Genomic DNA, 27,879 nt, shown 5'->3' with positions numbered 1-27,879 from the left:
AGAGGAAGAGGAGAGAGCTCGAAAGTTCACTTGTGTGGATTGAGATGATAGGGAAGAGCCCTATATATATAGGTGCCAGCACAAGCGGGGTTTTGGTTTGGGTTTAGTGTGATATACAATTAGCTGCTGGCTATTGTGAATGGACATGGGTTAACGCTGTGGGCATTTCCGAGCCAGGACTTGCCAGGCAAGAAAAGTTGAGGAGGGACCCCAGATGGTACTATCTAGCGCGTTTCTTTATTCAAACGCTTTCGTGGCGAGACTAAGAAGTCCAAGTCAAGAATCGAGGGGTGGATTGCACGCTCTGAACAGTGAAGGGTGAATACAGTTCGAGGAGGAGCGTGAGAGTCAAACCATTATAAAAATGCGCGGAGTAGTTGGGGAGTGGCATTTTTGAAAAGCGGAGGTGGGCTTACAACACAAGAAAAAAGGGCAAGCTTTTGTGGGAATGAGTGAGGTGATTTTTCCTCGTGGTCGCTACCAAACAAAAAGCATTCCAGCTTATGTCCAGTTCGGATGTTTCCAGGCATTCATTCTCCACAATGCCCTTCCCAACAGGGACCACCACGTCCGAGGCTAGAATATAATGAACGCATTGCAAATCAGGAATACAATAAATTTAAATTTAATTTTTTGAATTCATTATAAAAATAATTTTCTTTTTCAGATCAGTTTTTTTTTTTTTTGAATGATGGATATAATGAAATTTTAAATGAAGAATGCGGAAGCGTAGGGGGGACGCCGGGAAAGAGAGGGAGAGACGTTGAGATGACAGTCTGGATGGTGTGTATTTTATTGGGAAGAGGGATTGTATCCAACTGGCAGTCACCCAATGGGGGGTTCAGAAGGGTATCCGAGGAAGCACGTGATATCACGCGCCCCCCTCGTCTGTCCCCCCACCCCAGGCACGTGATTTCGTTCCAGCTCATTAGTATTCTTTTCCCACCTGGACGGCTGGGCACACCGAATATCACTTTTCAGTTCAGTTTGAGCCCACGTACGTACTTGGATTATTTGGATCCATAATCTAATCTCATATTAATGAGAGACAAAAACCGGGGCAGAAATCTAACGAGTATTTATGTCAATAGATCTCGGTCCTTGACTCATTGTCATCCCCCTTTGGCTTTATGAGTTGCTTTATTTTGTGAACACTTTCTTTGAGGAAAAATTCTGTGAAGTCCCAAGTCTTAATTGCAAGTGCCAATGAATTTAAGCGCACACATATGAGAACATATCGTAAGAACTTGGGCTGATCCACCTTATCATAAAATCCTCGCCAGTTACAACGGAACAAGCAAAAGTATCACAGTATGTATATGGGAATGAAAGTGATTGTCGTGCATAATAATGATAAATTACTTGTCGCAGACTATACAAGAGTCTTCATGCCGTGGTATTAGAATTTTTGGCGGGGAGAACGGGACGGCTGTTACTGGTTGCCATAGCATAGAATCCGACTCTAAATTACTTGATGGGTCATGGACAGATGCGTTGCACCTGTCAAATTAATTATAACCCTGTGACAGATTTATGCGTTTGATGACATATTTTGCCATATATCCAAAACCTAAGATCAAGAGAATATTTTGTTAATCACCATCTGAAGGGAAGTCGGATTCACGAGGCGATGGGGTATTAAAATAATGAATTGATTAATGGATTGGAGGGCGTAGCATTAAAAAAAGCGGGCGGGGCGTCCGCGTACAATGGCCAAACATCCCGGTAGTAGTAAACAAGAGAAGACAAGTACAGCGCCTCTCATGGTGCATTCACCTCTGGACTTACACTGCCTTGTTTCCAAGTCCCAGACACAGAGAACAATATAATATGTGGCAGTTCTGCCTGGCCCCACGAATTTAGCCTTACAAAATAGCAGTAAATTATTTCTTCAAACTTTTCACAACTCAGACCCAACTTATGAGCAACCTTCTAATTATGATTTAGATACGAGGCAAGTATACAAATAATACGAGTTAAATATGTGAGAAGAATATTGTCTTGAACATGCTTACAAGTGATTTAGACAAACAGGCCTTGATTAATTCAGAATCAAATGAAACCACTCCAACTGGTATTAGGAATCTTGGGGCTTTGACTGAAACACACGATTCATATATAATTGGATTGTGTCTGGAACTCACGGAGCGCGTTGGCTGCTGAGTTCCATTATATCCTCTAATCTGTAGCTATGAATGTTAGGTGGGAATGATGAATAGTAGTGCTGCTCATTTTTCATTTGGGCTTCAACGGAGACCCAGGGAAAATAGTCTGCGCCTGCCCATGTTTTGGAGCTCCTTAATTTGTGGGTCGCCGCTGTATGTATACGGATGAGGATTGATGGGAACCTTCTAAGAAGCATAGGGGACGTTGGAGTCAATGATGCACCCATCCTCGCGTGCGATTTATAAGTCAATTAACTTGCCTGTTTGCCACAGCTACGATACAACTAGCCAGAATCGATCGAATCCAAAGAGCCAGGCTGGACGTAGCCGTAATTTACCAAGTTGTTTATGCGCAGTTCAGATCATTCTACTTGCTACTAGTACTCCATGTCCCCTATTTTTAATTCTCATATTACAACGAAGTCAGCGATGAAAAGTGATGCCGTTGAATTACGGGTCCCTAAATTTGTAATTAATTTGATTCGTGTAATCTTCAAAAGTTGGTGGCAAAAGAGCGTCGAATTTTATGCTACTCCGCATTTGTGACGGGGTGAAGTCGTATGCGGGAGGAGATGACACATGGCAAATAATTATTTCAGAGGTATAAATGAATAAGCAGAGAAAGCGTGGGTTTGGAGAATCCAGCGGGGAGTAGGAGCATGAAGGAGGGGAGCACGCAGCGTGTCTAGAGTCAAGCAGATAGAAGAAACAAGGGTGTATCTTAGAGAGGGTGAGTCCACAATTGGGATTATTAAGAACAAAGGGCGTGTGTAATTGCGCTGCTTCAAATATGTGGGCAAGGCATGGTCATGGCGGCGCCTCTGTCCCATACACAGCTACGCTCATTTAAATACTACCATTGCGTACGTACATCAAATTTTAAATGCAGAATGGAGGTGGAAACAGCATGGTGGGGCCGGACATCTTTGAAGGGCCGACCCTGCATAGCATGCATGACCCATATCTGGCTCCCCCCTACCTACATTACCATCCGCTTTTGCAAAATAAACAAACAGCTGCACTAATTATTACCAAGGAATATGGGTGCGCATACCATGTATGAGTCTATTCCCCGCCTTCTTCTCTGGATATGTACGCATTAAGTGTATGTATGGTATGTCTGATAATAAACTTACCACCTCCCGCCCCATATGACCTGGCCAGCTCACAGTAAACGCGCCCATCTTCTGCCTACTCCACTGTGCCCAGTCTTCCTGCCCACTCACTTCTGGGTTTAGTCAAAATCCGTGTGTGTTTTCTTTTAATTTTTTTAAATAATTATTTATGATTTTTTCCCTTCATATATGTTGTGATTTAAATTTCTGGTCTTGTGTGGGTTCGTCTCACCCTAGTGTTAAACATGTTAATTTCATTTGTGTAGGAAAGAGCCCCAAAGGGTTTATCTTATTGGTTGTAGCATGCTGGACCGCTCAAGCACTAGTCAAATGTCTGCATCTCTACTAACCGTGTTGTCAGAGAAGCGGCCCTAGCCTAAGGACGGATTCTCTTAACAACCACGAGAACGCTCCCCCAAATGCACAAGGTGTTCCATACTCGAGTCAGCTGGTTCCGGCATCATGAGGAACTAAGACGAAAAGCTAAGTTTGAGGAGACCTTGAAATGATCAGTTATCAAATATTTTGGTTTCATCAGAACCAACAGTTTCCAATCTAACGGAGCTCATATCGATTACTACTGCCGTAACACATGAAATTGTCAACAAGGCTATTGGTTCATAACAGATCAGGACGAAGCTCCCGTCATGGTCTATCTAATAATAATGCAGCCTTATTAGTATTGGGGTTGCTTTTGATCTCAACTTGGTTACTGGTCACTGCTACTGCTCTTGTTTGGGATTGGATGCTGCGTATACTTCAGTAGTTGAGGATCACTGTTATGCTTGCCGCTATGATGACGATATAAGAGAGACTGGGAGCGTGAGTTCAGACAGTTCTGATCGACAATATAAAACGGGATTAGTCTAAAATAGATTTCCTGTCCGATAAGATATTTCTCTGAGAAATATAATTGATCATGCCATCTCTGCTTCTTTTAAGCTTGATTAGACACCAAGATCGTGTCACTTGGTGCGCTGAAAAACAAGTGATGTGGAGAACAGACTAGAAATCAACAACTGAAGGCATAGCACACTACGAGACCTTATTTGGATCACCATTACCGTGGGATATGTTACCCTCGCTGGACGAACGATGCCCAGTGGACGTGGACTGGACTATGTGACGTTGGGCCAGACCCTGACCATTGCTTCCCTCTACAAACCGAGAAAACTTAAATTATTGCCGCCACAATCATATATATCCAGTGACATGTAATTTATTTGGATATTTATTTTTCTATTTCCTTCTATCATACCAACTCTTGGTCAGTGTACTTGCGCCTCCTTTGCTTCGTTGTGAATGTTCACTGATATATTATGGAATCAGTAGTTCACGGTGGCCTTATTTTCGGTCTGGCATTATAATTTTGCTAATGGTTCAACTTTGTTTAAACATGAGGCCTGAAAGGCGAAGTCGTCGATAAGAAATCTTGGCAGAAGCATTGAAGCTTCATTGTTCGTACAAAATCACTAGTTAGTAAAGTATAATGTTTGAAGAAAATCAGGTTATGATGATGAATTAAGCATATATCAGTGTATGTTGTTATTAATGAAAAAGAGGAAATTGAGTTAATTAGCAACAATAGCGCATGCACATTAAGATCAGGTCACGTCTTTACATAATATGTGAAAAAGGAGTTAACTAGTAAAAAAACATACATTACTTGCGAGAATAGGAATAGAGAACGAAGATTGTCTGAAATCTGAAGTCAAGTTAGTCCATTTTTTGAGTCCCATAGCCGTAGAAAATATGCGTAATGATCTGCTGAGCCATTTATTGACTCTGCTATTTATTGCGCTAAGGCCTAAGGCTACATCTTTGGACCGAAAACATTAAGATATAATAATGTGCATATGGGTGATCTGATCTTATCAGTTCTTCCCCCGGCCATTGGCACTTTCTGAAGTTATAACTACTCCAGCTTTTGTCTCCAAGGAGCTTCACTGCTGGGTCCGAGAATCTGTGGGGCCAACAACATTAAACTTGTCTTAGATAAATACAAGATTATACCACTTTTGGTCCTTAATATAAAAGCTCGTTAGACTTTTATTTTAATTCTAAATATAAGACCCCAATCTATTTTATTTTTTATATTTATTTATTTTTTTCTAAGGTAATCCGTATAACAATGATAGTTTTAGCCAATTGACTTGATTAATAAGGATAATTTAAAAAATAATACTTATTTATTACAAATAACTAACTTAACTAATTTTTTTAATCTACTCAAATTAATTAATTAACTCTTATATTATATTAAGTGCCCGAGATAGTATTTCATTTCTTGACTCTGCTTGATTGCCTCATTCGCCTCCATCCAAATCATAAAAGAAATAAAGTTTGTAGCATAACAGAAAGTTTAGCCCGAAGAATTAGACTGGTAATTGCTGAAAGGCCAACTTTTGTCTAAAATTTGACAGATCGAAGTGTGGCAGTATGTATATCTGTCTAGTATGCTTTTTTTTGGGGGGGGGGGGGAATGAATATAGCAGCACTTTTGACTGCATCTATAAAGAACTAACCACTCCATTTTCTAAACTGAAACCACATGCAGGCTCTTTTACTTTATGCTTTATGATGACCCTTTCCTCCCATCATGATTTTTTCACACTGATCCATTATGCATTATAAGTTTCATGGTTCATGGCTGGGCTACTTGCCCATGTGACCCCCACAGCCACATGTCACAGCCAAACCCCATATCAGTGAAATGCATCACAATATCTGTTCTTGCGTTTGTTTTGTGGGGAGAGTACATGCACATAAAGAAAGCGAATTTAACTGATCAAAAGGTAAAATAAATTATTAAGAGAACAGAAAGCTACGTACCAGTAGGGGAAAGGAAGTGTAGAGGAGGACAATAGCCTTGCATGGGTGTAGGGTAGTACGGATAGGAGGCACCAGCTGGGAAGCGATCTGCCCGGGGGGGAGTGAAAAATGTAGCCGTTGGTGTTTGAACAGAATACCCATAGTAATGTGAATGTGATTGTCCATAGACTTGTTCATAGTATCGTGGCTGTTGAACTTGTGGGTTGGACAACATGACCTGTGCACAATATATGCCATATATCTTCTTAGTATATTTGTCGTTTGTTATCGATGATAATTTATATCTTAGAAAACTTAAGTTGCTGATAAGATAAACAGGAGATAACAAAGATCCTTACTTGGTGATACCCGTAATCAGTAGTGTAGGTTGGATAGCTGCACAAGGTGAAGCAACATTGACCGAGAAAATGTGAAAGGAAATATTCATGCTTAGAGAAGCAAATAACTCAATTGACTTGTGTAATGAAGAATATATATATATATAATGTTGGATCTGTACAACAGTAAGGATAAGTAGCCATTAAATATTGATGTAAAGCTGCAGGTTGTGGTGGGTTCCCAAATTGAGTGGATGGCTAATATGATGCAGCGTGCTTGTCCCTATGCTTCAATAATTGTGACCCAGCGTGCTACTTTGTAGAGGACTTCCTTTTGTAGTACACATCATATGAAGTGAAACGAAGTTTAAAAAGGAACGTCAAAGGAGGCGCGTCTGGTAATATTTACATTTATTCACAGTAATTATTTGGCAAAAACTTTGTTTTACATCTTTAGGTAAATTACTTGATGAAGAGAGAATGAATTGACCCCCCCCCAAAGAAAAAAGAACATTAGAGTTGAAACTCGAGTGTTAATATAATTCTCTTTATAGCTCCTGTTTAGCTCTTCAATTACCAAACATTCTCATCAGACAGTGCCATAGCTGGGAGGAAAATGACTTTGTTGGTACGGATAATAAAAAGTACAGATAGCCGAGAGATATGATCCTGAGATTATATGTCAATTGACACAGGACCACTGCGATCTACACGTGCATGCATTACAATGTGAGGTAACCGCGTCCTCAGCCTTCTTTAAGTTACAATTATTATGGAATTACTAATTATATATCAATACTTTTCTCTAAGAATATATGAAAATTATATATACTGACGCAATATTCTTTTATACTACTTCTGATCCTATTAAGGAGCTAATTACACGTGTGAAAGGTTTAATTAAATAGTAGTTCTAACTAATACATATGATTAGTAAGGATATTTTAGAAAAGACAACGTCTATTTAATGAATTAGTCACTAACTCTTATATTAAATACAGGAGGTGGTAGTATGATATGAAGGTGAAACTGGGTTTAAAAAATAATTATGATATTAGTATATAGTGAATTTGAAGGTGACATCCATGTGGTAGTGTGGAGTACGGACCAGTCGTTTGCCTGCGACTACTCTGCCACTTAATGAATCAAATTAATTCACTCACCTATACGCTGCTGAGTACATCAGAGAAGGTGGCGCTGCCGCTGCCGGAACTCCATTGTAGGCCGGCTTTTCTCGTACTGTGCCTTCCTTGCCACCATCTTGCACCGATAAGTTCGTTCCTGCATTATCAGTAGCCAACCTTGTTATGCAACTTCAACGTCAATGGAAGAATCCACAACTATAACTGAAACATGATGATAGTAAAGTATAAAATGAAGAGACCTCGAGGAGATGAAGGTGGGGGCGGAGGCCGTCCTAGAGAAGCAATATTGCAATTTGCTCTTCTACCATGTATCATCGGTTTGGGATCCGCACAAGCTTTTCTTGCTGAGTCTGGATCACGGAAAGTGACCTGCTCGTTGGACGACATAATATAAATTAAATAAACAGTAATTAAAATATAAGACTTCAACCAATCAGATGATGAGCAGAGAATTGGTCTTCAAGACATAGAAAATAAAGGAGATGAGTAAAAGGCATATACGAATCCATAGCCTTTAGACTTCCCAGTATGCTTATCGTTGATGATAACGGCTTCAAGAATATCTCCGAACTGCTCGAAGTATCTATGCAATTCTTCAGTGGGCGTCTCCCAAGCTAGTCCTCCCACGAACACCTTGGTTAATGTGGTGTCGCCGAACTGGGATCGGTAGTGTGGGTGATTGGCCATCGCATCATTCATTCGAGCTCTACCAGTACACGCAGTAATGGCTTTCTTTCTCTTCAATTGCTGGCCCTGTCGATGTTGTGTTGTCATCTCATGCTGTTTGGAACAGAACGTATAAAAAGGAAGTGAAGAAAAGAAAAGGCATGGAGCATGTGTGAGGTAGGGGTAAGCTTTGGTGTTTGTAGCATGGAGTGACAGCTGCCTGGTATTGTCTCAATCCAAAGTCATTAATACATACTACCTCTTGATATAAGAGCTTCATTTAACTTTTATTTTGATTTTAAATACAAAATTCATATTTATTATTTTTCATATATTTTTTTTAAGATAGTCCTTGAAATAATAGTTATTCTAGTCAATACACTTGATTAACAAAAATATTTTAAAAAAAGACAGCATCTATTTATTACAAATAACCAATTTAACTAATTTTTTATAATCTACTTAAATTAGTCAATTACTCCCTCCGTTCCTTATTATAAGAGACATTTGATGCTTATAGCATGTTCCTAAATATAAGAGACACTTAAAAGTTGTCTCTACTTTTTTGTGTTGATTTCCTATTTTACCCATATTTATTGTCTCCAACTCACACTCTCTCTCCTTTCCACTTCTCTTTCTTTTAAGAATTTACTATTGTTCTCTCTCATGCTCTCTCTCCTTATTAATGAGGGCATTTTTGGAAAAAAATTATACTTTTTACACATTAATTGTTCTTAACTAATTTTAACTGTTTTTTTGATCAACGTAATTCGGTTATTCGTCTCTTATAATAAGGAACGGAGGGAGTAACTCTTAACAAGAACATAAAGTGGTATATACATACAGCCTTCTGCTCCCGCAGCTATTCTTTACCTGGTTCTCTTTGTTGTGTTCATTCTCCTCTATATATATATTTTTTGGTGTAATGGTATTATCTTCATCACATTATATCAAACAAACGCAAAGGTATTAATTTGTAAAAGAATGGGCCCGCTTTAACTATTCTTTCGGCCGAATTTGTAAAATAAACGCCGATCATCATTGAACCAAGTACATGAAAAGAAGAAACTGTACTATAACGCTTTTGGGGGGGGGGGATGGTTGTGCATAGCTTTGGCTTCCGGACAATATGCATTTAGAACCGCATGCTTAAATACAAAATATGTACGTGAATGCATATGTACTTGCGAGAATTGCTTCATCTCATGGCATTGAAAGGCCAGAGTGAAATGAGAAGAGGATGAGAGAGTGAATTTGCAAGGGCGACTGGAGGAGGTAGCCCAGGCTTTAATGATCATGATTTGTTTACTGACTTATTTGCTGGCAAAAATATACGCTGAGCCCAACAATTCATCCACCCCGCAAGTAGTCCTTATCTATGCTGGTTGCCAGCTACGAGGACCCCTCCCCCTTCCCTCTCTCTTCCTCTGCTTTCTTTACTGTTACTATAAAGTCCTCTGCACGTGGGGCATCCCCTCCTCCCTTCGAACAAACATGATTGAGATTTGTTGACTGGTTCACATTCCTTCGTATTCTTCTTCCCCAGCTTCTACTTTAAATAACCGTGAAAACGTAAGAAGGCCCCCCCACCTCGACCGATACGAAAACCGTCCACGAAGTATGGAAAGAAGCCGCCAACACCGCCCATTTATGGCGTGGTGTTCAGAGAGCACGAATTCTTGAGAAGCCCAAATCTGTGTTATTCGGCCTGCTATGGAATTAGAGAAATAGCACGAGATGGGCCCCAAATCGTGTGAACGTTTGTAGGTTGGACGTCAATGGGCCTACTAATGTTGGGATTCAAGTCTTGCCCGAGGGAACCTAGTTCTAACTTTTTTTTTTGGTAAAGAGGAGGGCTTAGCCCATTACAAAGAAAAACTACACATGAGGGGATAGAAGTCCCGTATAATCTTGGTGCACAAGGGCCCTCAGCGAGTCTGGGACCGTATCAATAAAAACAAAACTATGTACCCTACTGAGGCCATCCTTCGCAAGCCTATCAGCAACTTTGTTGGTATCTCTTGGTGTATATTGAAACTGTATACTCCAGTTCCTTTTCCTCATCTCGACAATCAAAGTCCAAACCGAAGAGAAGTTCCCTCTTATATTGGTAAAGAGAACCTAGTTCTAACTTATATTAGGGGTTCTCTACACACAATAGACGAGTGCTTTTTTTAACTCATCCAAGTGGTCTCCATGTCCCATGGCTATCTATCCTAGGTCTCACATATTAATCATTATTTTCTTTTCTCTAACTTCATTTGTCGACTTGTTTGCGTCTGCAGTGAAAAATTGACTTGCGCTAGTTTAAACCTGAAATTTCATGTTAAAAAAAGCTTCCTTGTATTTATATATACAGTTTATGTAGTAACTTGTACCATGAACTATAGCGATAAATAGCGAGGATAACTTATGTAGTGCATATTAACAATAGTTAGAAAGGGGAAAAAAAAAAAATTCACTCAGTATGTCACACTTGTAGTATAATTGAACCAAATCAGCTTTTAAACGCGGGTAGTGATGAGCTGTCCCACCCACTGGATCCAACAAAAGCAGAGGACAGATGTGGAGTTGGTGGTGGGGGGAAGCATGAACCCACCGACACATTCATTCACTCTTTTATTTTAAATGCTTTTGCCCGTCAAAAATGCCATTCAACATTACTGTACTGATATTCCATATCAATCACATTTTGGGCTTTTCATTCCCGACCTTCTCTCATCTATACAGATGACATCGGAGGAGTTTAATCCTCTCCTCGATAACCAAAAAATAGATAATCTTTTAAGGTTCCCCACCACTCGGGGTGGTGGCGCAGTTGGCTAGCGCGTAGGTCTCATAGCTTCTGAGTTATCCTGAGGTCGAGAGTTCGAGCCTCTCTCACCCCATGAGTGAGATTTTTGCATCCCGCTTGTCTGCGTAATGTCCAGACAGTTTTATGTGCTCTAATCCTTCGAAGTTTTATAACCTTATCATCTTGTACCATGAGTGAAATTTTTTCATCCCGGGTGTCTGCGTAATTTCCACACAGTTTTATGTGCTCTAATCTTTCGAAGTTTTATAACTGTATCATCTTGTACAATTTACAGGACTGTTTAAGCATTTGATAAGGTACAAGAAACTTTAGATAACCTGGATACATACACTGTGGCAGATGGGACTTGAATGGCTGTACCTATAAATCATGTCCAAATTCGAAAGAATCTCGCCAACTTCTTAAATTTGAGCGTGCTTTGATCCTTCCCGTGATCAGAGAAGATTTGACCGCCCTGCAGAATGTCTTTTTTGGAAGTTCACCCTATTAAATAAATATTTTCTTATTCTTTTATCCTACTTTCACATGACATGTCTTTCCATTGAGGATTCGAAAATTTCTTGTTGGAATCTGAAGGATGATGCAGAGGGATGACCCAAAATTAGGTCTGATGGATGAGAAAAATATGCATGTCAATCTCCCCCGTCACATGAGAGAAATGGCTGCTGAATTCTTGTCCAACTGCAACTGTCTTTACATTTACGCTTTATCTCAAAGATTCTGTTAGTCCTATAGATGCTGGAAAAACGGGAAGAGAGCCTCTCTCGTTTCTGAGTTGAAATTGATGAACGGTTATAAGTTGCTGGTTTATGAGAATATGCCACTTCCTATGCCTTTTGGCGAAGCTGCATTTATTTTGCCCCACTCATCCACCATGATACCCTTTTAAATGTTACAGCTCACCCACTCCACTCTTTTATTCATACCCTGTGTTTGGATATCAGCATGCTTTAATATAGCCCTCAGTTTTTTTGTGACCATGACACATATCAGTATGCTTTAATCCAGTGATGGCGACCACAGCAATGTTCAAATTATTATTCAACTTCCGCCCCTCCCTCCCTCCCTCTATGATCCTTCTCTGTCAGTCTTATTCTTTCCAAATCCACTCCTCAAATTTCTATGTACTAAAATGGTTTTAGTGGTATTTCTTATGCCATGTTACATGAGATGAAAGCTCAAATACCTTGTCACCGAAGCCATTAAATCAAACGAGAGAAGCTGAGGAGAGAGACGTGTGATCAAGGTTGTCACATGTAGTGCTGGGTCCTGATGTTCCTTGGTACCCAACTTAAGGTGACAAACTTTGGTTGCAACTCGTGCAATGATTAATCTGTTGAAAGAAGACACAAGCCACTCTTGTCTGGTTCCATTTATAAAGCACTCGGTACTGTTGATAAACGATAGTTCAAGGCACGCTTGCCAGGATAAGATGTGGAGTGGACTACGGTAGAGTGTAGAATTAGCTCAATGACACTTGACAAGGTTGGCCTAATGTGGTGTCCGTTTGGGTCAATAGTAATAAATGAAATATACCCTGGTAAATTACGTCTAGTGATTCTGATCTTGTTTGAACAATTCGACCTGTAGAGATTCAAAAAAGGAGTAAAAATAAGAGATAAACGGGTAGTTAGCCATTAATAAAAGCGTAGCTTTCAGCTGTTTATAAAACTGTATGAGAGGTTTGAATCTCAGTGACCAAAGTTGCTTGATGGGACCAAATATTGACGTCTTTCAAAAGGCTGGATTTTGCTATTTGTGCCGTGACCACAATAAAGTCGTATTTAATTGTTGCTTTAGCTATCCAGCTCCCAAGCTAAGAGCTGGTCACCCTTGAGGAAATTTACCTCATCAGCAAGCCCTCACCCACGCCTTCTCAATAAGGAGCCTCTCCAAATGGAAAGGATCTAATTTACTTTATCATGGTGTTGGAAAAATATTAATATTCTCAACTAACAAATAATGCCATTTAAGAAACATTAATATCTGATGATGATATGATATCGGGATAAGCATCCAAAGCATTTCCCTACAAATTGAATGTTAAATAATACTCCTCTGGTCGTAAATATAAGACTCTTGTACACACTAGTATGAGAGTCTTATATTTAGGATCAGGAAAGTAGTATTTATCTCTGATCATCACACCAGCTAGGCAGAAACAAAACCGTACAGCCAATAAATGAAGTCCATACCTTATTCTTCTCATAATTTTATGAAATTGATTGATTCTCTTTTTTCTGTGATGCGCTTCAATTCGTGCTAATATTTCCTAGCGCTCTGTTTGGTTATCTTTCCCTATCTCCCTTTCCCATCCAAAACTAATCCTTTGCTTTAGTGGCAGTCCTATTCAGTTTTCACAACATACACTGTCACATTTTCGGAGCTACAGAGTTTGACCCACAGGACTTCCAACGGTCCCACTTCCAGCTCATCATGATTTAAACATCATATAATTTAGTGGGCTAATCATGGATTACCACAATGTCTTTTCTTCATGTCTCTCGTAATCGGGTGGTTTTTTCCCCCCTGTTCTTTCTATTTAAAAGAATATGAGCAGTAAATTACTGTGATTATAACTACTCGGCTGCAAATAATAGGTCTGCCACTAGCAGGCCAGGCGTTAGTCAAAAGCAGAGGGAAAAAACCAAGATGGGAGGACGCCGACCTCACGTGAATTGTTTGACATTATGCTTGTAATATTTGGAGGATCACATATTGAGGTCCATTTTCTTTTAAAGGCGACTTTAAGTTGTTATAAGCTAGTGTCTATTGATTTCAGTGGAGGAGTGGATTTAGCACAAACACCGGCGTCCAATGAGGGTTCTGGATCCACCTAGACTTTTGCCAATTTGTTGACTTCTGTAACGTCAATGATGAAGCAAGTGCCCAGTACTTCCCATTGATTATAATATAAATATGACAGCAATTGTGAATCGCAGATCTCAAAAAGGAGGTTTGAAAATGATTAATCTAAAGCAAGATGAGTAGTTTTCCAAACAGCTGATTAATTATTCACTCGGATGTGTAATATTGATGTTACTTCACAATATCCCCTCATTAAGGTTCCCAGATTGGGAGTGGCAAGCATGATGGAAGAAAGTTCAATTATACTGCAAAAAATTTCCGATTTGGATAGTGCAGGCGCGTGATTGGAGATAGAACTTAAAAGAATGGCTAAAAGAAAGTGATGGGATAACTTCCGGTTTTTCAGGCGGCCATGGATTTTTATTAGTTGGTTTCAGCACCGGACAACCATGTAGACCCAGGAATTTACGTAATTATATGCACGCAAGATACACCAATGGTTTGGAAATGCGGCGGAAGAAGAAGAATTTTCCTTCTAATTTATCTTCGTTTTTAAATGGATCCCTGTGGTTCAAAAGTTTCGGAATCCAATGTGTTTTACATATTGAGCGAAGCGTCTAACCAAACCGATGCCGTTTTGGCATGGCAGAGGAGCTGGCGAAAAGTGGGGTGGGTCAGGAGAGAAGCCGAACGCCGCGAGATTGAAATGAACTCTTCTTTTAAAAAACTAGATTTCTCAGGAATTTTATCAATGTGAGTAATATGCTTGGGGGGGGGGGGGTGTTGAAATAGTAAATAATAATATTGTTATGAAGCCCCACCATGCGTTGGCCGCAAAAAAATAAAAAGGTTTAAAGCACGGTGGCAGCTTTTGCAAGTGAGCTCGGGACATGGCGGATTCATGCAAAAAGGATTACAATTAAAAAGAACAGTTCTCGTGTTGCAGGGTGGAAATCTGTAATCCTTACAAATGAACGAGAAAATAAGTGGAGAGGTGGCCCCACTAATCAGTAAGGTGTGTAAAGTGGGGTCTTCTTTACCAAATACTACCTCCTGTCCTAATTATAAGAACCAGTTGATTAATTTAAAGAAATTAAGAAGGTAATTTGAGTTAGTTATTTGTCCTACATATGTGTTGTCTTTCTTAAAATATCTTTACTAATTAAGTGTATTGACTAGAACTCTTATTATTAGAAGGGCTACTTTGAAAAAAAAATATAAATATGAGAAACAAAATAGATTGAGGTCTTATATTTAAAACTAAAATAAAAATCAAACAGGATCTTATATTAATGACCGGAGGTAGTATAATTATATGCGTGCGTCAAAACTTGATGAATCTTTTTGTGGCCTGACAATTTTTAATGAATGAATTATTTAGGTGACTTGTCATTTGAAAACGCAGAACACGCTATAAACGTAAGGCGAGCTTTGACCCCACAAAAAAAAAATGTAAGGCGAGCATTCGGGGACTTATTATATTTTAATATAAGAATTCAATAACTAATTTATAAATATTAAAAAATAATTAAATTAATTATTTATAATAAATGAGTATTGTCTTTGTTAAAACACTCTTACTAATAATATATATTTGAATAAAAACCATTTAACTGTAATCATTATGAGGAGTATTTTTAAAATAAATAAATGAATATATGAGATTAAATGGATTGAAGTTTTATATCTATGACTAAATTAAATATTCAACTAATTTTTATACTTAAAATATCATCGTTCTAGCTGTGCATGACATAATTAAAACTTACAACATTGGAAAAAAAAAAAAAATCTTGTCATCGGGTAATAGGATGAGCAGCTTTTATTTCAGCAATCGGCCAAACAGGAAAGAAATCAGTTTTGCATTGACACGAAGGGCTTGGCAGGGAAATTTTCTTGAGTGATTGGCTCCATTTTCCTCTGGCCACGCATTTTGTGGAGCTCAATACTTTAAAGGGATAAAATTTTTCTGATAAAATTAATGAGAAGGCAGAAGATAAGATATAGAGTGTCAAAAGAATGCAACGTATGGGATGAGGACGACAATTTACGAATAATTTTAAGGGAAAATGACAATAAAATACCACTTGAATTCTACAAGGACAAATAAGGGACCTGAATAAGCAAAATGACAAATAAGGCACTGGGTACCAATCTGGAATTCATATTTTCGGCCAAAAGACCAAAACGCCCTGATGAATGCGGGAAGACTAAAAGCTGAAAGTGAGAGAAAGGAGAGAGGAAGACCGACGCAGTGAGAGAAAGGAGAGAGGAAGACCGACGCTGATGAAATGCGGGAAGAAGGAAAGAAGAATGTTGGAAATGCTATTATCTTACTCCTTCGCATCACCATTCTGTAGAGATTATTGATTTTGGTTGTGGGAAAGAGGATTTGTAGTGAGAGAGGGAGTGAACCGAAGCGGAAATCAGCAAGCAATTACGTAACGTAACTGCTGTGATATGCTTGCTGGTTTTTGGTAAATCTCATTACGTGAATGGTAAATTTCACTATACATGTAGTTAATTATGAATTTTACAAAATACATATTGTGATTTATAACTTTTGTAGTGAAAGTGACTACTTTGTTAATGGGTTTTGCAACCTGTTTTCAGGAGATAAACAACTTGTTTGTAAAAACTAATAAAAGTGACAACTTTTGTAGTCACGTTGAATTAACTGGTTGCAAAAGCCATTTAAGAAGTGGTTATTTTCACTATAAAAGTTGTAAATATCACTGTGTATTTTGTAAAATTCAGCGTCAAATTTTATTGATTTTTAGAAACAAGTTGCTCATCCCCTGAAAAGAGGTTGCAAAACTCATTTAAGAAGTGGTAATTTTCACTACAAAAGTTGTAAATATCACTGTGTGTTTTGTAAAATTCAGCATGGAATTTTATTGGTTTTTAGAAACAAGTTGCTCATCCCCTGAAAAGAGGTTGCAAAACTCATTTAAGAAGTGGTCATTTTCACTATAAAAGTTGTAAATATCACTGTGTGTTTTGTAAAATTCAGCATCAAATTTTATTGATTTTTAGAAACAAGTTGCTCATCTCCTGAAAAGAGGTTGCAAAACTCATTTAAGAAGTGGTAATTTTCACTACAAAAGTTGTAAATATCACTGTGTGTTTTGTAAAATTCAGCATGGAATTTTATTGGTTTTTAGAAACAAGTTGCTCATCCCCTGAAAAGAGGTTGCAAAACTCATTTAAGTGGTAATTTTCACTACAAAAGTTGTAAATATCACTCTATGTTTTGTAAAATTCAGCATGGAATTTTATTGGTTTTTAGAAACAAGTTGCCAATTCCTTAAAAAGAGGTTGCAAAACTCATTTAAGAAGTGGTAATTTTCACTACGAAAGTTGTAAATCTCACTATGTGTTTTGTCAAATTTAGTAGGAAATTTTATTAGTTTTTAGAAACAAGCTGCCCATCCCTGAAAACAAGTTACAAAACCCATTGAATAAGTGGTCATTTTTACTACGGAAGTTGTAAATCCCACTATACGTTTTGTCAAATTTAGCGTGAAATTTTATTAGTTTTTACAAACAAGTTGTTTATCTCCTGAAAACAGGTTGCAAAACCCATTAACAAAGTAGTCACTTTCACTACAAAAGTTGTAAATCACAATATGTATTTTGTAAAATTCATAATTAACTACATGTATAGTGAAATTTACCATTCACGTAATGGGATTTACCAAAAACCAGCAGGCATATGACAGCAGTTACGTTATGTAATTGCTTGCTGATTTCCGCTTCGGTTCACTCCCTCTCTCACTACAAATCTTCTTTCCCACAACCAAAATCAACAATCTCTACAGAATGGTGATGCGAAAGAGTCAGATAATAGCATTTCCAACATTCTTCTTTCCTTCTTCCCGTATTTCATCAGCGTCGGTCTTCCTCTCTCCTTTCTCTCATTGCGTCGGTTTTCCTCTCTCCTTTCTCTCACTTTCAGCTTTCGGTCTTCCCGCATTCATCAGGGCGTTTTGGTCTTTTGGTCGAAAATATTAATTCCAGATTGGTTCCCAGTGACCTCCTTGTCATTTTGCTTATTCAGGTCCCTTATTTGTCCTTTTAGAATTCAAGTGGTATTTTATTGTCATTTTCCCTAATTTTAATGTAGAATAATGGAATATATAATTTGCCTTGAAATTCATGCAGTCCGTAGGATGAAGAATGCACTGCACTGACACCAGAGAGACACCAGAGATTCTGAACTATGAACTCTGCAAACATATCCAGTTCCTGTTGCGCAGAACACCCAGCAATGAATAAGATATTTTAGATTAATTTTTATAATAAATATTAAACGCCGCTCTATTTTTTCCCTGTATTTATCAATTCAATAGATTTTATATTAAGAACCAATAGTTACTTATTTCACTAATTTTTGGGCTGATAATATTATTGGTCCTCATGATTTTATTCAAATTTTGATTTCAGTTCTATAGTTTTAAATTGTGATTTTTAGTTTTTATAATTAAAGACGAAAATTAAAACTGTTAAAAATGACCCCATATCCTGCATTTTTAATTAATTTTACTTTTTGTTTGTTATAATTAATGGTATTAACTCAGATGAAACTCTTATGAAATTATAGGATTGAAAATTAAGAATTGACTAAAACTAAAATTAGATAAACCTGAAAGCACAAACAATAACGTCTATCTCCACTCGGGAGCTGAAGACTTTGCGTATTGAAGGGGTAACCAAGAATGGCGTCAAGTGGCTCAAAACTGTTGGAAGAGCATCAGGCATAAGGGAGCCCGTGACCCTTTCGCACGCTCCCCAAGTCCATCAGCACTCGACAATCAGTGCAGTCACCCAAACGCAGACCTTCAGAACTCAGAAACAAACAAACAAGCGGAAACACAAGTCCACCGATGGATTTCGTCCCCTTCCACCCCACTCCCCCGCTTCTCATCCCCTCCCTTTGCATTTTTAATATTACATCCTATGTTAAATGTAAGACTTACTTTATAAATAGAAATTTTATTATAAAATATATCTTATATTTAAGAATTCTACCTAGATTCTACTTGACGCGGTATTCTGTATCCTTATAAATTATTTATCGATTGAAATTTGAAAAAATATATTTTCATTTCCTGCACTCGAAAATAGACTCGCCTCTCTCACATCACATGGGACGCTTCTCCGTACGCATCCCGTAATTTTTTTATAACGCATTTTGCTGCTATTTTCATTTTCCTATTCTGAAAAAAAATACTCTTTCCATTTTTAATATATAAGTCATATAATTAATTTATAAAAAGTAAAAAAATTAGTTAACTTAATGATCTTTTTTTAAAAAATGTGCGTTGATTTTTTTAATCATTATGTGTACTTGAACTCGACGATTTGCTCGATAAAAATGTTTTATAAATAATATAAATTTAAGAAACAAAATAAATTTAGATCTTATGTTTCATATCAGAATAAACCCTCTAATCAACAACAGTATGTAAGATAAGATAGAGTGATTCAAAAAAATATGTGCTCTTATTTTAATTTTTTGTTTGTTATTTGAACTACTTGATAAAAATCCTCTTAATATATCCATTTAATGGAGGTTGTAGGAAAAAATTATAAATTTGAGAAATCAAATATGTTTTGATCTCGTAGTATATAAAATTAAAACAAACCTTATGATCAGCACTTATATTTAAAATCAGATAGAATGATTTGTATTTATATGTTATTAGTTGCCTACATCAAACATTTTTTAGTTAAGATCAGAATCTTATCCTTTCCCACCTTTCTTATCCCTTTTTGACCTATACTATAACGAACTGCCATTATGTTGATTGAGCCGAGATTATGGTCTCAGAAAGTCGCAGCGTTACTGTGCTTGCGTGACCCACCTACCACCACTAGAACGCAGTGGTGGAGCATATCATGGTGTCCTTCACCCCAATACAAAACAAATTTGGCAGCCACCAATTTCGACCCAGCACGCTGCTCATTTACCCACACCGTACAAATACTTCATTTTTACAATTCACATTTTAAAATTTCCAACATATTTTATATTGTGACGTCAAAATTTGAATATGAAAAAAAAAAGATTTAGTTAGACTCTGTACCAAGTTCTAAACGGGGCGTGGGAACATAACATGTAAATGCAAGCCATGACGAGTACTCAATTTTTCTTTTTTTTGTTCTGCTTGGACCAGGATACATGTTATTATTTTATTTGGGAGGAGAATCTTAGACAATAAAAAGGAAAAATAGAAGATTAGCAGGTTGTGAGTTGTCTTTTTGCACTCAACATTTTACTTTACACTGTAGAACTTAGCCAGGCCTCAGCTCGCACTATGATTACACATTACTGGTTACAGTGATCGACAATTACGCTTTGAAAATCTGTCTGGCTCGTTTAATATAAAATAATGAACCTTAATGTCCTCTCCAACCCAAAAGATAAATCGATTTCACCGACAACCATATCGTCCAAGTTACGCAAATAGTCCAAGCGCACTTGGAATTTTCTTTTATTTCGGCCATATTTCCCCGTGTTGATGAATTTTCACCCGCCCGCACAAAAATGGGTTGCTTCCTAACGCACTAGGTTGAATCCCTGCCAAAACGGCAAAAAGTTTGGCGCAATATTAACCGAGCCGAGCCGGGACCTCATGCAAGCGTCGAGGTGCTCGTATTTATGGATGGTGGCCATTAAAATAAGCTGTGGGTCAGCGCCCGCCACTTCCGGCTCAAGTCAAATATCATGTCTATGAACCATATATTATATTTGTGTGTATATATACAAGCTAGGGGAGTTGCATAGTTTTATTTTTTTAGATCTGCCATTTCTGCTTGTTTCTTTACCAAGAAAGATTCTCCACACCCCATGAGGTGCGATGAAGAAATGGGTCGGGTGGCATTTTGTGCGGAAATGTCAAACGGAAGGTGCACATGATTGATCATTATCAAGGTAACTAGTGACTTTTATGGGAATTTCTTTTCGTCTGCCCATTTCTTATGCTGAGCAGATAAATCAGGGAGTTCAAATAATGAACACTTCAACCTGGATCTACTGTGGGTCTGTTTGGATGTCTTTGAAAATTATTTATAAATATGTTTTATGTAAGTAGAAACAAAACTTCTCTCATATAAATTATGATTAAAAAATTAGGTATAAGCTACTCTAAACAGATCTTAATTATTTATGACTATTTTCACGGTATGGTTACCCGAGTCGAGTGACTACACTTAATTTATGAATTCTCATGTTATAATACTGTCTTGCGAGATCTTAATCATCAATTGTAAGAACGTAACCCCTATGCTCGATTACTATACATTATAAGATTGAAAAAAAAAAAAAAACTAATTTCAGGGTTTTACTTTTACGAACCGAGTTCTCTCTCTCTCTGTTTTTTTCCCATTATTATTATGATCATGCTACTCTCTATTTGGGCGCTCGGGGCAGCGACGTGATCGGATCAGTACAAATTCTCCGTGTGCTCATGCTTCTGTGAGTGCATCTCTCACTCTCTCACGAGCATTAAGCATAGCATTTGACGAAAGTGAGAGTAGCGAGAGGAACAGGCTGATCGAGAGAGGAGAGCTGGTCGCGAGAGAAGAGACTGAGCTTAGGAAGGCTGACGAGTTCTTTTAATTCTTATTGCGTCGCAGTAAACAACCAACCCATGAGTTCACGGTGATTTTTCGGTTTTAGTTGTTGTTTTTCTTCGCTCTTCTCTCCCAGCTCCGTCTTTTATAAAGGAGGTAGTCTTCGCTCTTGTAACTGCCCACTCGTTGTTTTGCTTTCCGCTCACTGGTTTTCATCTGGGTTGTGAGTTAGCCTTAGCATTGTGATCTAATCAAGTATCTTTTTGTGCCTTCTGGGTTTCGATCGGATTTTGGTATGAAACGCCCGGTGAACGTGATTTTTTCTCCGAAAATGCACTCCCGATTTATTATTACTTAGGCCACCTTCTTGCGATTTGATTGCTCTGTTACCCACTGATTACCTGCTTTTCTTCAACTTTTACTTATTCGACTCTTACTTCTCCTTCCTACTACCTTCTTTTTGGGCTTTACGTTTGCAATTCCCAGTCACCAGTGAAGTTTTAGCCCCTGTGCATATATACCCGTTTCAAAATTGGGTCTCTGATGAATCTGATGCGGTGACAATTAAGGGTCTACCTTTATGCTACTCGCTTGTTGTTGCTGTTCTGAGTGAATAGTCAGTTGGCTGACTATGAATTTGTTTATTTAAGTTGCTTCCAGCTACTTCTTCGCACTTAAAATATCTTAAGAATCGAACTTGTTCTTAATGAAGGTCATTTAGAATTTAGATTCATATGGTGCATTTTTTTGGTGCAAAGATTCACATGGTGTATTTGTTTTAACAGATTTTCAAATGCAGAACTGAAGCCTGAGTTCTTCCGATGAAATTTCCTCCCCAGCTTCTTTGATGTCAGAAAAACACTTCAATATTGGATTCTTGGTGTTATAATAGATTACTCGTGGCTATCCTGTTACTTCGTGCACCCTTCCAGTTCCGAAAATGTCCAGGCCCCTCCATCGAGGTGCATCTCGGATCGCTGAGGACAATCATGATTCGTTGGACTCTCAATCCAAAAATAAAACAGAAAAAGATGATTTGGATAGAAGGGGTTCTTCAGATCACAGCCCTTTGGGTTTGAAATTTCCTCTGCGGTTGCTTTTTACTGAAAATTCTCACTCTAAATACGGTATCACTGAGAATGGTTTTACATCTGATCCCTTCCTTGTTGGCACTCCCCGAAATCGCCATAAATTGGCGGTGCTTTTATTGAAAATGAGTTTAGTTTTTATAGTCATACTCGCTCTTACTGGGTCTTTTTGGTGGTCCATCTCAATTTCTACCTCATCAAGAGGTCACATTTACCATGGTTATAGAAGACTCCAAGAGAAACTAGTATCTGACCTGTTGGATGTTGGAGAGTTTTCCCGTGGTCCATCAAAGATGAAAGAATTAGAATTCTGTTCTCAGGAGTATGAAAACTATGTTCCTTGCTATAATGTTTCTGAGAATCAAGCTTTGGGTTATTCTGACAACAATGAGTTTGACCGGCAATGTGGCCATGAGCTCAGACAAAGTTGTTTAGTTCTCCCGCCAGCAAATTACAAACTTCCACTTAGGTGGCCTACTGGAAGAGATGTTATATGGATTGCCAATGTTAAGATCACAGCACAGGAGGTTCTTTCTTCAGGGAGCTTAACCAAGAGGTAAGCAGGCAGCTGAATATGTCTCACCTACCTGCTGCCTTTTCAATATCTTTTCATTCTAACACATCCATTTTACCATATGACTACAGGATGATGATGCTGGATGAGGAGCAAATTTCCTTTCGTTCAGCCTCTCTTATGTTTGATGGTGTTGAAGACTACTCGCATCAAATTGCAGAAATGATTGGACTTAGAAATGAATCAAACTTCATACAAGCTGGGGTATGTAAATGCTTAATCTTTATTTAATATTTTTATATTTCACTTTGTTGATGATAATTTTATGGTCAGCATATTTATTTCTGCGTAGTTGTATTCGATGGAGAGAGGTGTATGCATTGCTTTAAACTTGCTTGATCACGCACGTGCGCACACATAACATTCGCATCGTCCTTTCAGCAAACTATTGATGGACACATTGAATCGTTCCTAGGATGTGGCTTTTTTTCGAAGAGCTTGTTTAAACACCATGTCTATATTGAAAAGATGTCATAAAATTACATGAATGATGGCGCTATTGGATTTTTTTTTTTTTTGGTAACATTTTTGGAATAGTTTGAATCCGTTGATCTATTGTACATGGGCGCTCAATATTGTTGTCCATACAACATCTACTCATTCATCAATTATATGCTTAATTTTTACCTTTGCCTTGCATCAAGATGGATTTCTAATATATTCTCTGGTAGAACAAAATGGTATTGAATCTGAAGAGAGTCCTTATTTGACTGTATTGTTCCTTGATTCTACTGTAATTTGATTGATCATCTTTTCATCCTAAAATTTACAGGTTAGAACCATACTGGACATAGGATGTGGATATGGTAGTTTTGGAGCCCATCTCTATCAAAGTCAACTCCTAACGATGTGCATTGCAAACTATGAGCCCTCAGGCAGCCAAATTCAGCTTACACTTGAGAGAGGTCTCCCCGCTATGATTGCTTCTTTCACTTCAAAACAGTTGCCATATCCATCACTTTCCTTCGACATGTTGCATTGTGCAAGATGTGGCATTGATTGGGACCAGAAAGGTAGTATCATCTTCTGCTCTATTCAGCAAAATCTTGTCTTTACTATTGTCCTTGCAAACGTGCTACACAAATAGACTCGTTATAGGAGAAATGAGATTCATGAACAAAGAAACAAATTTGTAATTATTGTATACACCCTTTCATATGTTGGACTTGTGGGGTTTGGCTTAAGCATTGTTTTCCCTGTTCAGTCCAAACCTTCAACAGTTGACCCTGTTATGGAATGATTTTACAATATTGAAAATTCTTAGATACCTTTCCCACTGTGATCATTATGGATCTTCGAACCATCTATATCACTTGCAATGATTTTTCTTTTCTTTTTTTTTTTTAAAGTAAAAAATCCACAAAGCTTATTTACAGTCAAACTATGCATTTGTTGTCTGTTTCTGACATGTAAATATAATTTTGGAAAGCATAAGAAAATTTGTCATGTCTTATTTGTATTAATCTTCTCTATGTAGCCTTTGTATGTTAAGTAGCTTAGGCTTTTGCTTTAGTTGGCAAGCTGAATATTGCTCTTGTTATCATTAATCTTCATCTCTTTCACCCTTTCTCTGGGGGTCCTGGGTAGCCAAGCTTTCATTATGAAGAAATTGCTTGTAGTGACTGCATTAAGGCTTCCTGTTTATTTTGAAGATATCTTGTGGCCAACTGGAGCTGTACATTATGTCCGGCTACAGTTGCTAACATACTATAAGCAAACAAACTGGAGTTAATTGTTCATCTGACTTGAATACCCATCGTGTTATGATCTCTTTTAGTAATTCTGTAAACAGTAAACTTAGCACCCGACAAAATATTTCTGAGCTTTAGAACCGCCAATTGGATGTATCTTATTATTTTTTCTCATGTTTGACTTTTGTTGGTTAACCATACATTCATTATACATGGTATAGATGGCATTCTTTTGGTTGAAGCCGATAGACTTTTAAAACCAGGCGGCTACTTTGTCTGGACTTCGCCACTTACAAATGCTCGTAACAAAGAGAATCAGAAACGGTGGATATTTATCCATGATTTTACTGAAAATCTTTGCTGGGAAATGCTGTCGCAGCAGGATGAAACAGTTGTGTGGAAGAAAACTAGTAATCGAGATTGCTATAATTCAAGGTAGAGCTTCTGGGGGCATATGTTATGAAAATGTGCTTCCCCTCCCCCGGCAAGGGGGGAAAAAAAACCTGCAAATCAGATTTCTTTTGAATTGCGTCTAGACTACATAGAAACTTTTTTTTGCTGCATGGTAAATTAGAAGTACCTCTGACTTTTAGCATTACCTGTTTTTCATAATCAGAAAGCCTGGTTCTGGGCCCTCTCTGTGTATGAAAAGTCATGATGTGGAGTCCCCATATTATCGGGAACTGCAAAACTGCATAGGAGGAACCCACAGCCGCCGCTGGATTTCTATTGAAGAGAGGGGAACTTGGCCTTCTCGGGCTAACTTGAACAAGAAGGAACTCAGCATCCATGGTAATTGTTAGATTCTTAAAACAATTTTTTGTAAATCTCTTAATGAAAGTAATTGCACTGTCATGGCTTACCTAATGAAACTCTGTACCCAATAGGTTATCTTAATTTGTCCAAATTTACATTTGTCAGGGTTGCAATCTGAAGAATTTCTTGAGGACTCTGAAAGCTGGAGAACTGCAGTCCAGAATTATTGGTCTCTTCTGTCGCCTCTAATATTCTCTGATCATCCAAAGAGGCCTGGTGAAGAGGATCCTCCACCTCCTTACAACATGCTCAGAAATGTGCTTGACATGAATGCTCATTTTGGTGGTTTCAATTCTGCATTGTTACGAGCTAGAAAGTCTGTGTGGGTAATGAATGTTGTTCCAACCAGCGGACCAAACTACCTTCCATTGATCCTGGACAGGGGATTTGTCGGTGTTTTGCATGATTGGTATTTATCCTTTCTCTTGTTCTTATCTGGCCGTGTCACAATTCTTTGTTTCCGTCAGTTATATCCGCTTGGTCAAATATAAAATCCAAACCCATGTGCTATGTTCTTTTTCCTGGTCATGATTCCACCAAAGTGCATAAAATTATTGGTTTTTTCCAATTTAATTTTGTAAAACCTTAATATTGAAGCCTTGATCTTGGTTTCTTTATAGATTTAAGCTTCAGCGTAGATAAATTCAATTTGGATCTCTTGCTTGAAACCGATTGGGGTCCCTTTGTTATCTGCAGGGCCTCAAACTTTGTTGCTTTCTTCCAAGTTTGACCCTTTAATTTCATTGAGAAACTTGGATGATCCAAATTCACGTTGTAATGTCAATGTAGTTTTGTCAGACAAAAGTGAATTAAGAAAGAGTATTGAAAAAAAAGGCTATATTACTCAGTAGAGTGCTGTACAGCGAAAACTAAAGGTTTTCCTAATGCATTCATTTTACAGTAAGAGCTATGAGTTACATTATAGAAAATCTTAAGGTTTGTTATTACTGTTATACTTGAGTCTTTATGAGCTAGTCATGACAATTTTTGTTACGTCTTTCAACATGTTGTCATACAATAACGATCTTTCATGGTATCTAGGTGTGAGGCCTTTCCAACGTACCCTAGAACCTTTGACTTGGTGCATGCAGCAGGTCTTCTTTCCCAAAGAACTGCTCAGCAGCATAGATGCACGATGCTTGACCTCTTCATTGAGATTGATAGATTACTTCGTCCGGAGGTATGTAAGCTAAATACTTCAACATTTCTTTGCGTACATGGCCCATCTCTTCGCTTGCATTTTTATTCGCTTTGTTTCATGGAATAACTGATTGTAACTGACGTTGGGGCGACAGTCTTTTTCTTACTTCTGCCTGACATGAGGCAATTTTTTGCCCTTTTTGAACTGGGCCCCCTTAAGTTAGAACTTGAGAGGAATCATCTGGATTCCATTTGGCTCAGGAACATGATTGAATTGCAGCATCATTTGATCATTAACCCCCCTTCACCGAGAGTTGTGCTAATCATCTAGTCAAATTATATTGTAGATTGTATTTCTTATTGAAACTGAACCCAGAGTGAAGCAGTTCATCAACAAGGTCTCAAAAATGTGTTATGTGCACTTGACAGCAGCCGACACTGCCATGTGGCTGCTGGGTCTGACCCAAATCGTCGAGTGTCAACATTGAGAGACAGAGAAATCTAAACGCATCAGTAAATTGGTTCTTCTATGTTAGTTTGGAGGATTTTTAATATGTAAGAATTTTATTGATGTTTGCAGGGTTGGATTATAATCCGTGACACAGTTCCGTCAATAGAAACAGCAAGAGCTCTAACAGCACGGCTGAAGTGGGATGCGCGAGTCATAGAGATTGAAAGTGACAGCGATCAGAGACTCCTGATCTGCCAGAAACCGTTCTTTAAGAGACAGGCAAACTAAGCAATTGAAGAGAGGACCTGAAGTTTTAGAGACCATACTATTCATTTTCATTATCTAGATGTTCATTTACTTACAGCTCCATAGAAAGTGGGGATTGAATTTTTTTTTTTTTGGGAACCGAAGAAAGCCGGGGGAAAAAAAAATCAATAGAGGAAACAGTGGATCCTGATGAATGATACAAATCAAATCCTATGCAGTCCTAAGGTTTGCATAGGACCCTGTAATTACTAAAGGAGGTGCAGAGCGGGCGAGGAAGTATACTGGTAGATTTTTTGCTTTCAATGTAATATTATTACAGTTACACAGCCTCATGATTAAGATTGTGAAGGTGATAATAGAATAAATTCTTACTGGTCGCCTCGGTGTATACAATGCACAGCGGTTAATTCA

General features: G+C 38.1%; 2 protein-coding genes, 1 long non-coding RNA gene and 1 other non-coding gene across 6 annotated transcripts; 2 read left to right on the top strand and 2 right to left on the bottom strand.

Moving 5' to 3' along the window:
- Positions 1 to 6,183: 6,183 nt before the first annotated feature.
- LOC114716186 (uncharacterized) lies at positions 6,184 to 7,686 on the bottom strand. Its single transcript, XR_003737602.1, has 3 exons — positions 7,593 to 7,686; positions 6,451 to 6,487; positions 6,184 to 6,329 (listed from the first exon to the last, which is right to left on the bottom strand). It is a non-coding gene; the product is annotated as an uncharacterized LOC114716186 (long non-coding RNA).
- Position 7,687: 1 nt separating this feature from the next.
- Positions 7,688 to 8,323, bottom strand: LOC114716231 (probable RNA-binding protein ARP1; the record flags this gene model as incomplete). Its single annotated transcript, XM_028901207.1, has 3 exons — positions 8,076 to 8,323; positions 7,814 to 7,943; positions 7,688 to 7,710 (listed from the first exon to the last, which is right to left on the bottom strand). Coding segments are annotated over exons 1-3 (351 nt in total), but the record flags the coding sequence as incomplete, so codon positions are not given.
- A 2,720-nt stretch (positions 8,324 to 11,043) lies between these two features.
- On the top strand, positions 11,044 to 11,128 carry TRNAM-CAU (transfer RNA methionine (anticodon CAU)). Its single transcript is given in 2 exon segments — positions 11,044 to 11,081; positions 11,093 to 11,128. It is a non-coding gene; the product is annotated as a tRNA-Met (tRNA).
- Positions 11,129 to 20,727: 9,599 nt separating this feature from the next.
- On the top strand, positions 20,728 to 27,879 carry LOC114716190 (probable pectin methyltransferase QUA2). 3 transcript variants are annotated; one of them, XM_028901166.1, is made up of 9 exons: positions 20,728 to 20,800; positions 22,227 to 23,085; positions 23,175 to 23,307; positions 23,876 to 24,116; positions 25,016 to 25,229; positions 25,411 to 25,586; positions 25,716 to 26,019; positions 26,652 to 26,790; positions 27,331 to 27,879. In XM_028901166.1, the coding sequence occupies exons 2-9, from the start codon at positions 22,382 to 22,384 to the stop codon at positions 27,487 to 27,489; spliced, it is 2,070 nt and encodes a 689-aa protein (XP_028756999.1). In that variant the 5' UTR covers positions 20,728 to 20,800; positions 22,227 to 22,381; the 3' UTR covers positions 27,490 to 27,879. The 3 variants fall into 3 exon arrangements, with proteins under 3 accessions (XP_028756999.1, XP_028756990.1, XP_028756984.1); XM_028901157.1 differs by lacking the exon at positions 20,728 to 20,800 and adding an exon at positions 21,264 to 21,529; XM_028901151.1 differs by lacking the exon at positions 20,728 to 20,800 and adding an exon at positions 21,264 to 21,597.

Source organism: Neltuma alba, unplaced genomic scaffold (assembly GCF_004799145.2).
Source record: "Neltuma alba isolate B1F8T4 unplaced genomic scaffold, ASM479914v2 tig00002063_pilon, whole genome shotgun sequence".
Taxonomy (NCBI): domain Eukaryota; kingdom Viridiplantae; phylum Streptophyta; class Magnoliopsida; order Fabales; family Fabaceae; genus Neltuma; species Neltuma alba.
This window is presented reverse-complemented; position numbering and strand designations above follow the sequence as displayed.

Coding starts and splice junctions, on each gene's coding strand:
- LOC114716190 (XM_028901166.1), top strand. CDS start 22,382: ATGTCCAGGCCCCTCCATCGAGGTGCATCTCGGATCGCTGAGGACAAT. Junction 23,086..23,174: donor TCAGGGAGCTTAACCAAGAG/GTAAGCAGGCAG, acceptor ATATGACTACAG/GATGATGATGCTGGATGAGG. Junction 25,230..25,410: donor CGAGATTGCTATAATTCAAG/GTAGAGCTTCTG, acceptor TTTCATAATCAG/AAAGCCTGGTTCTGGGCCCT.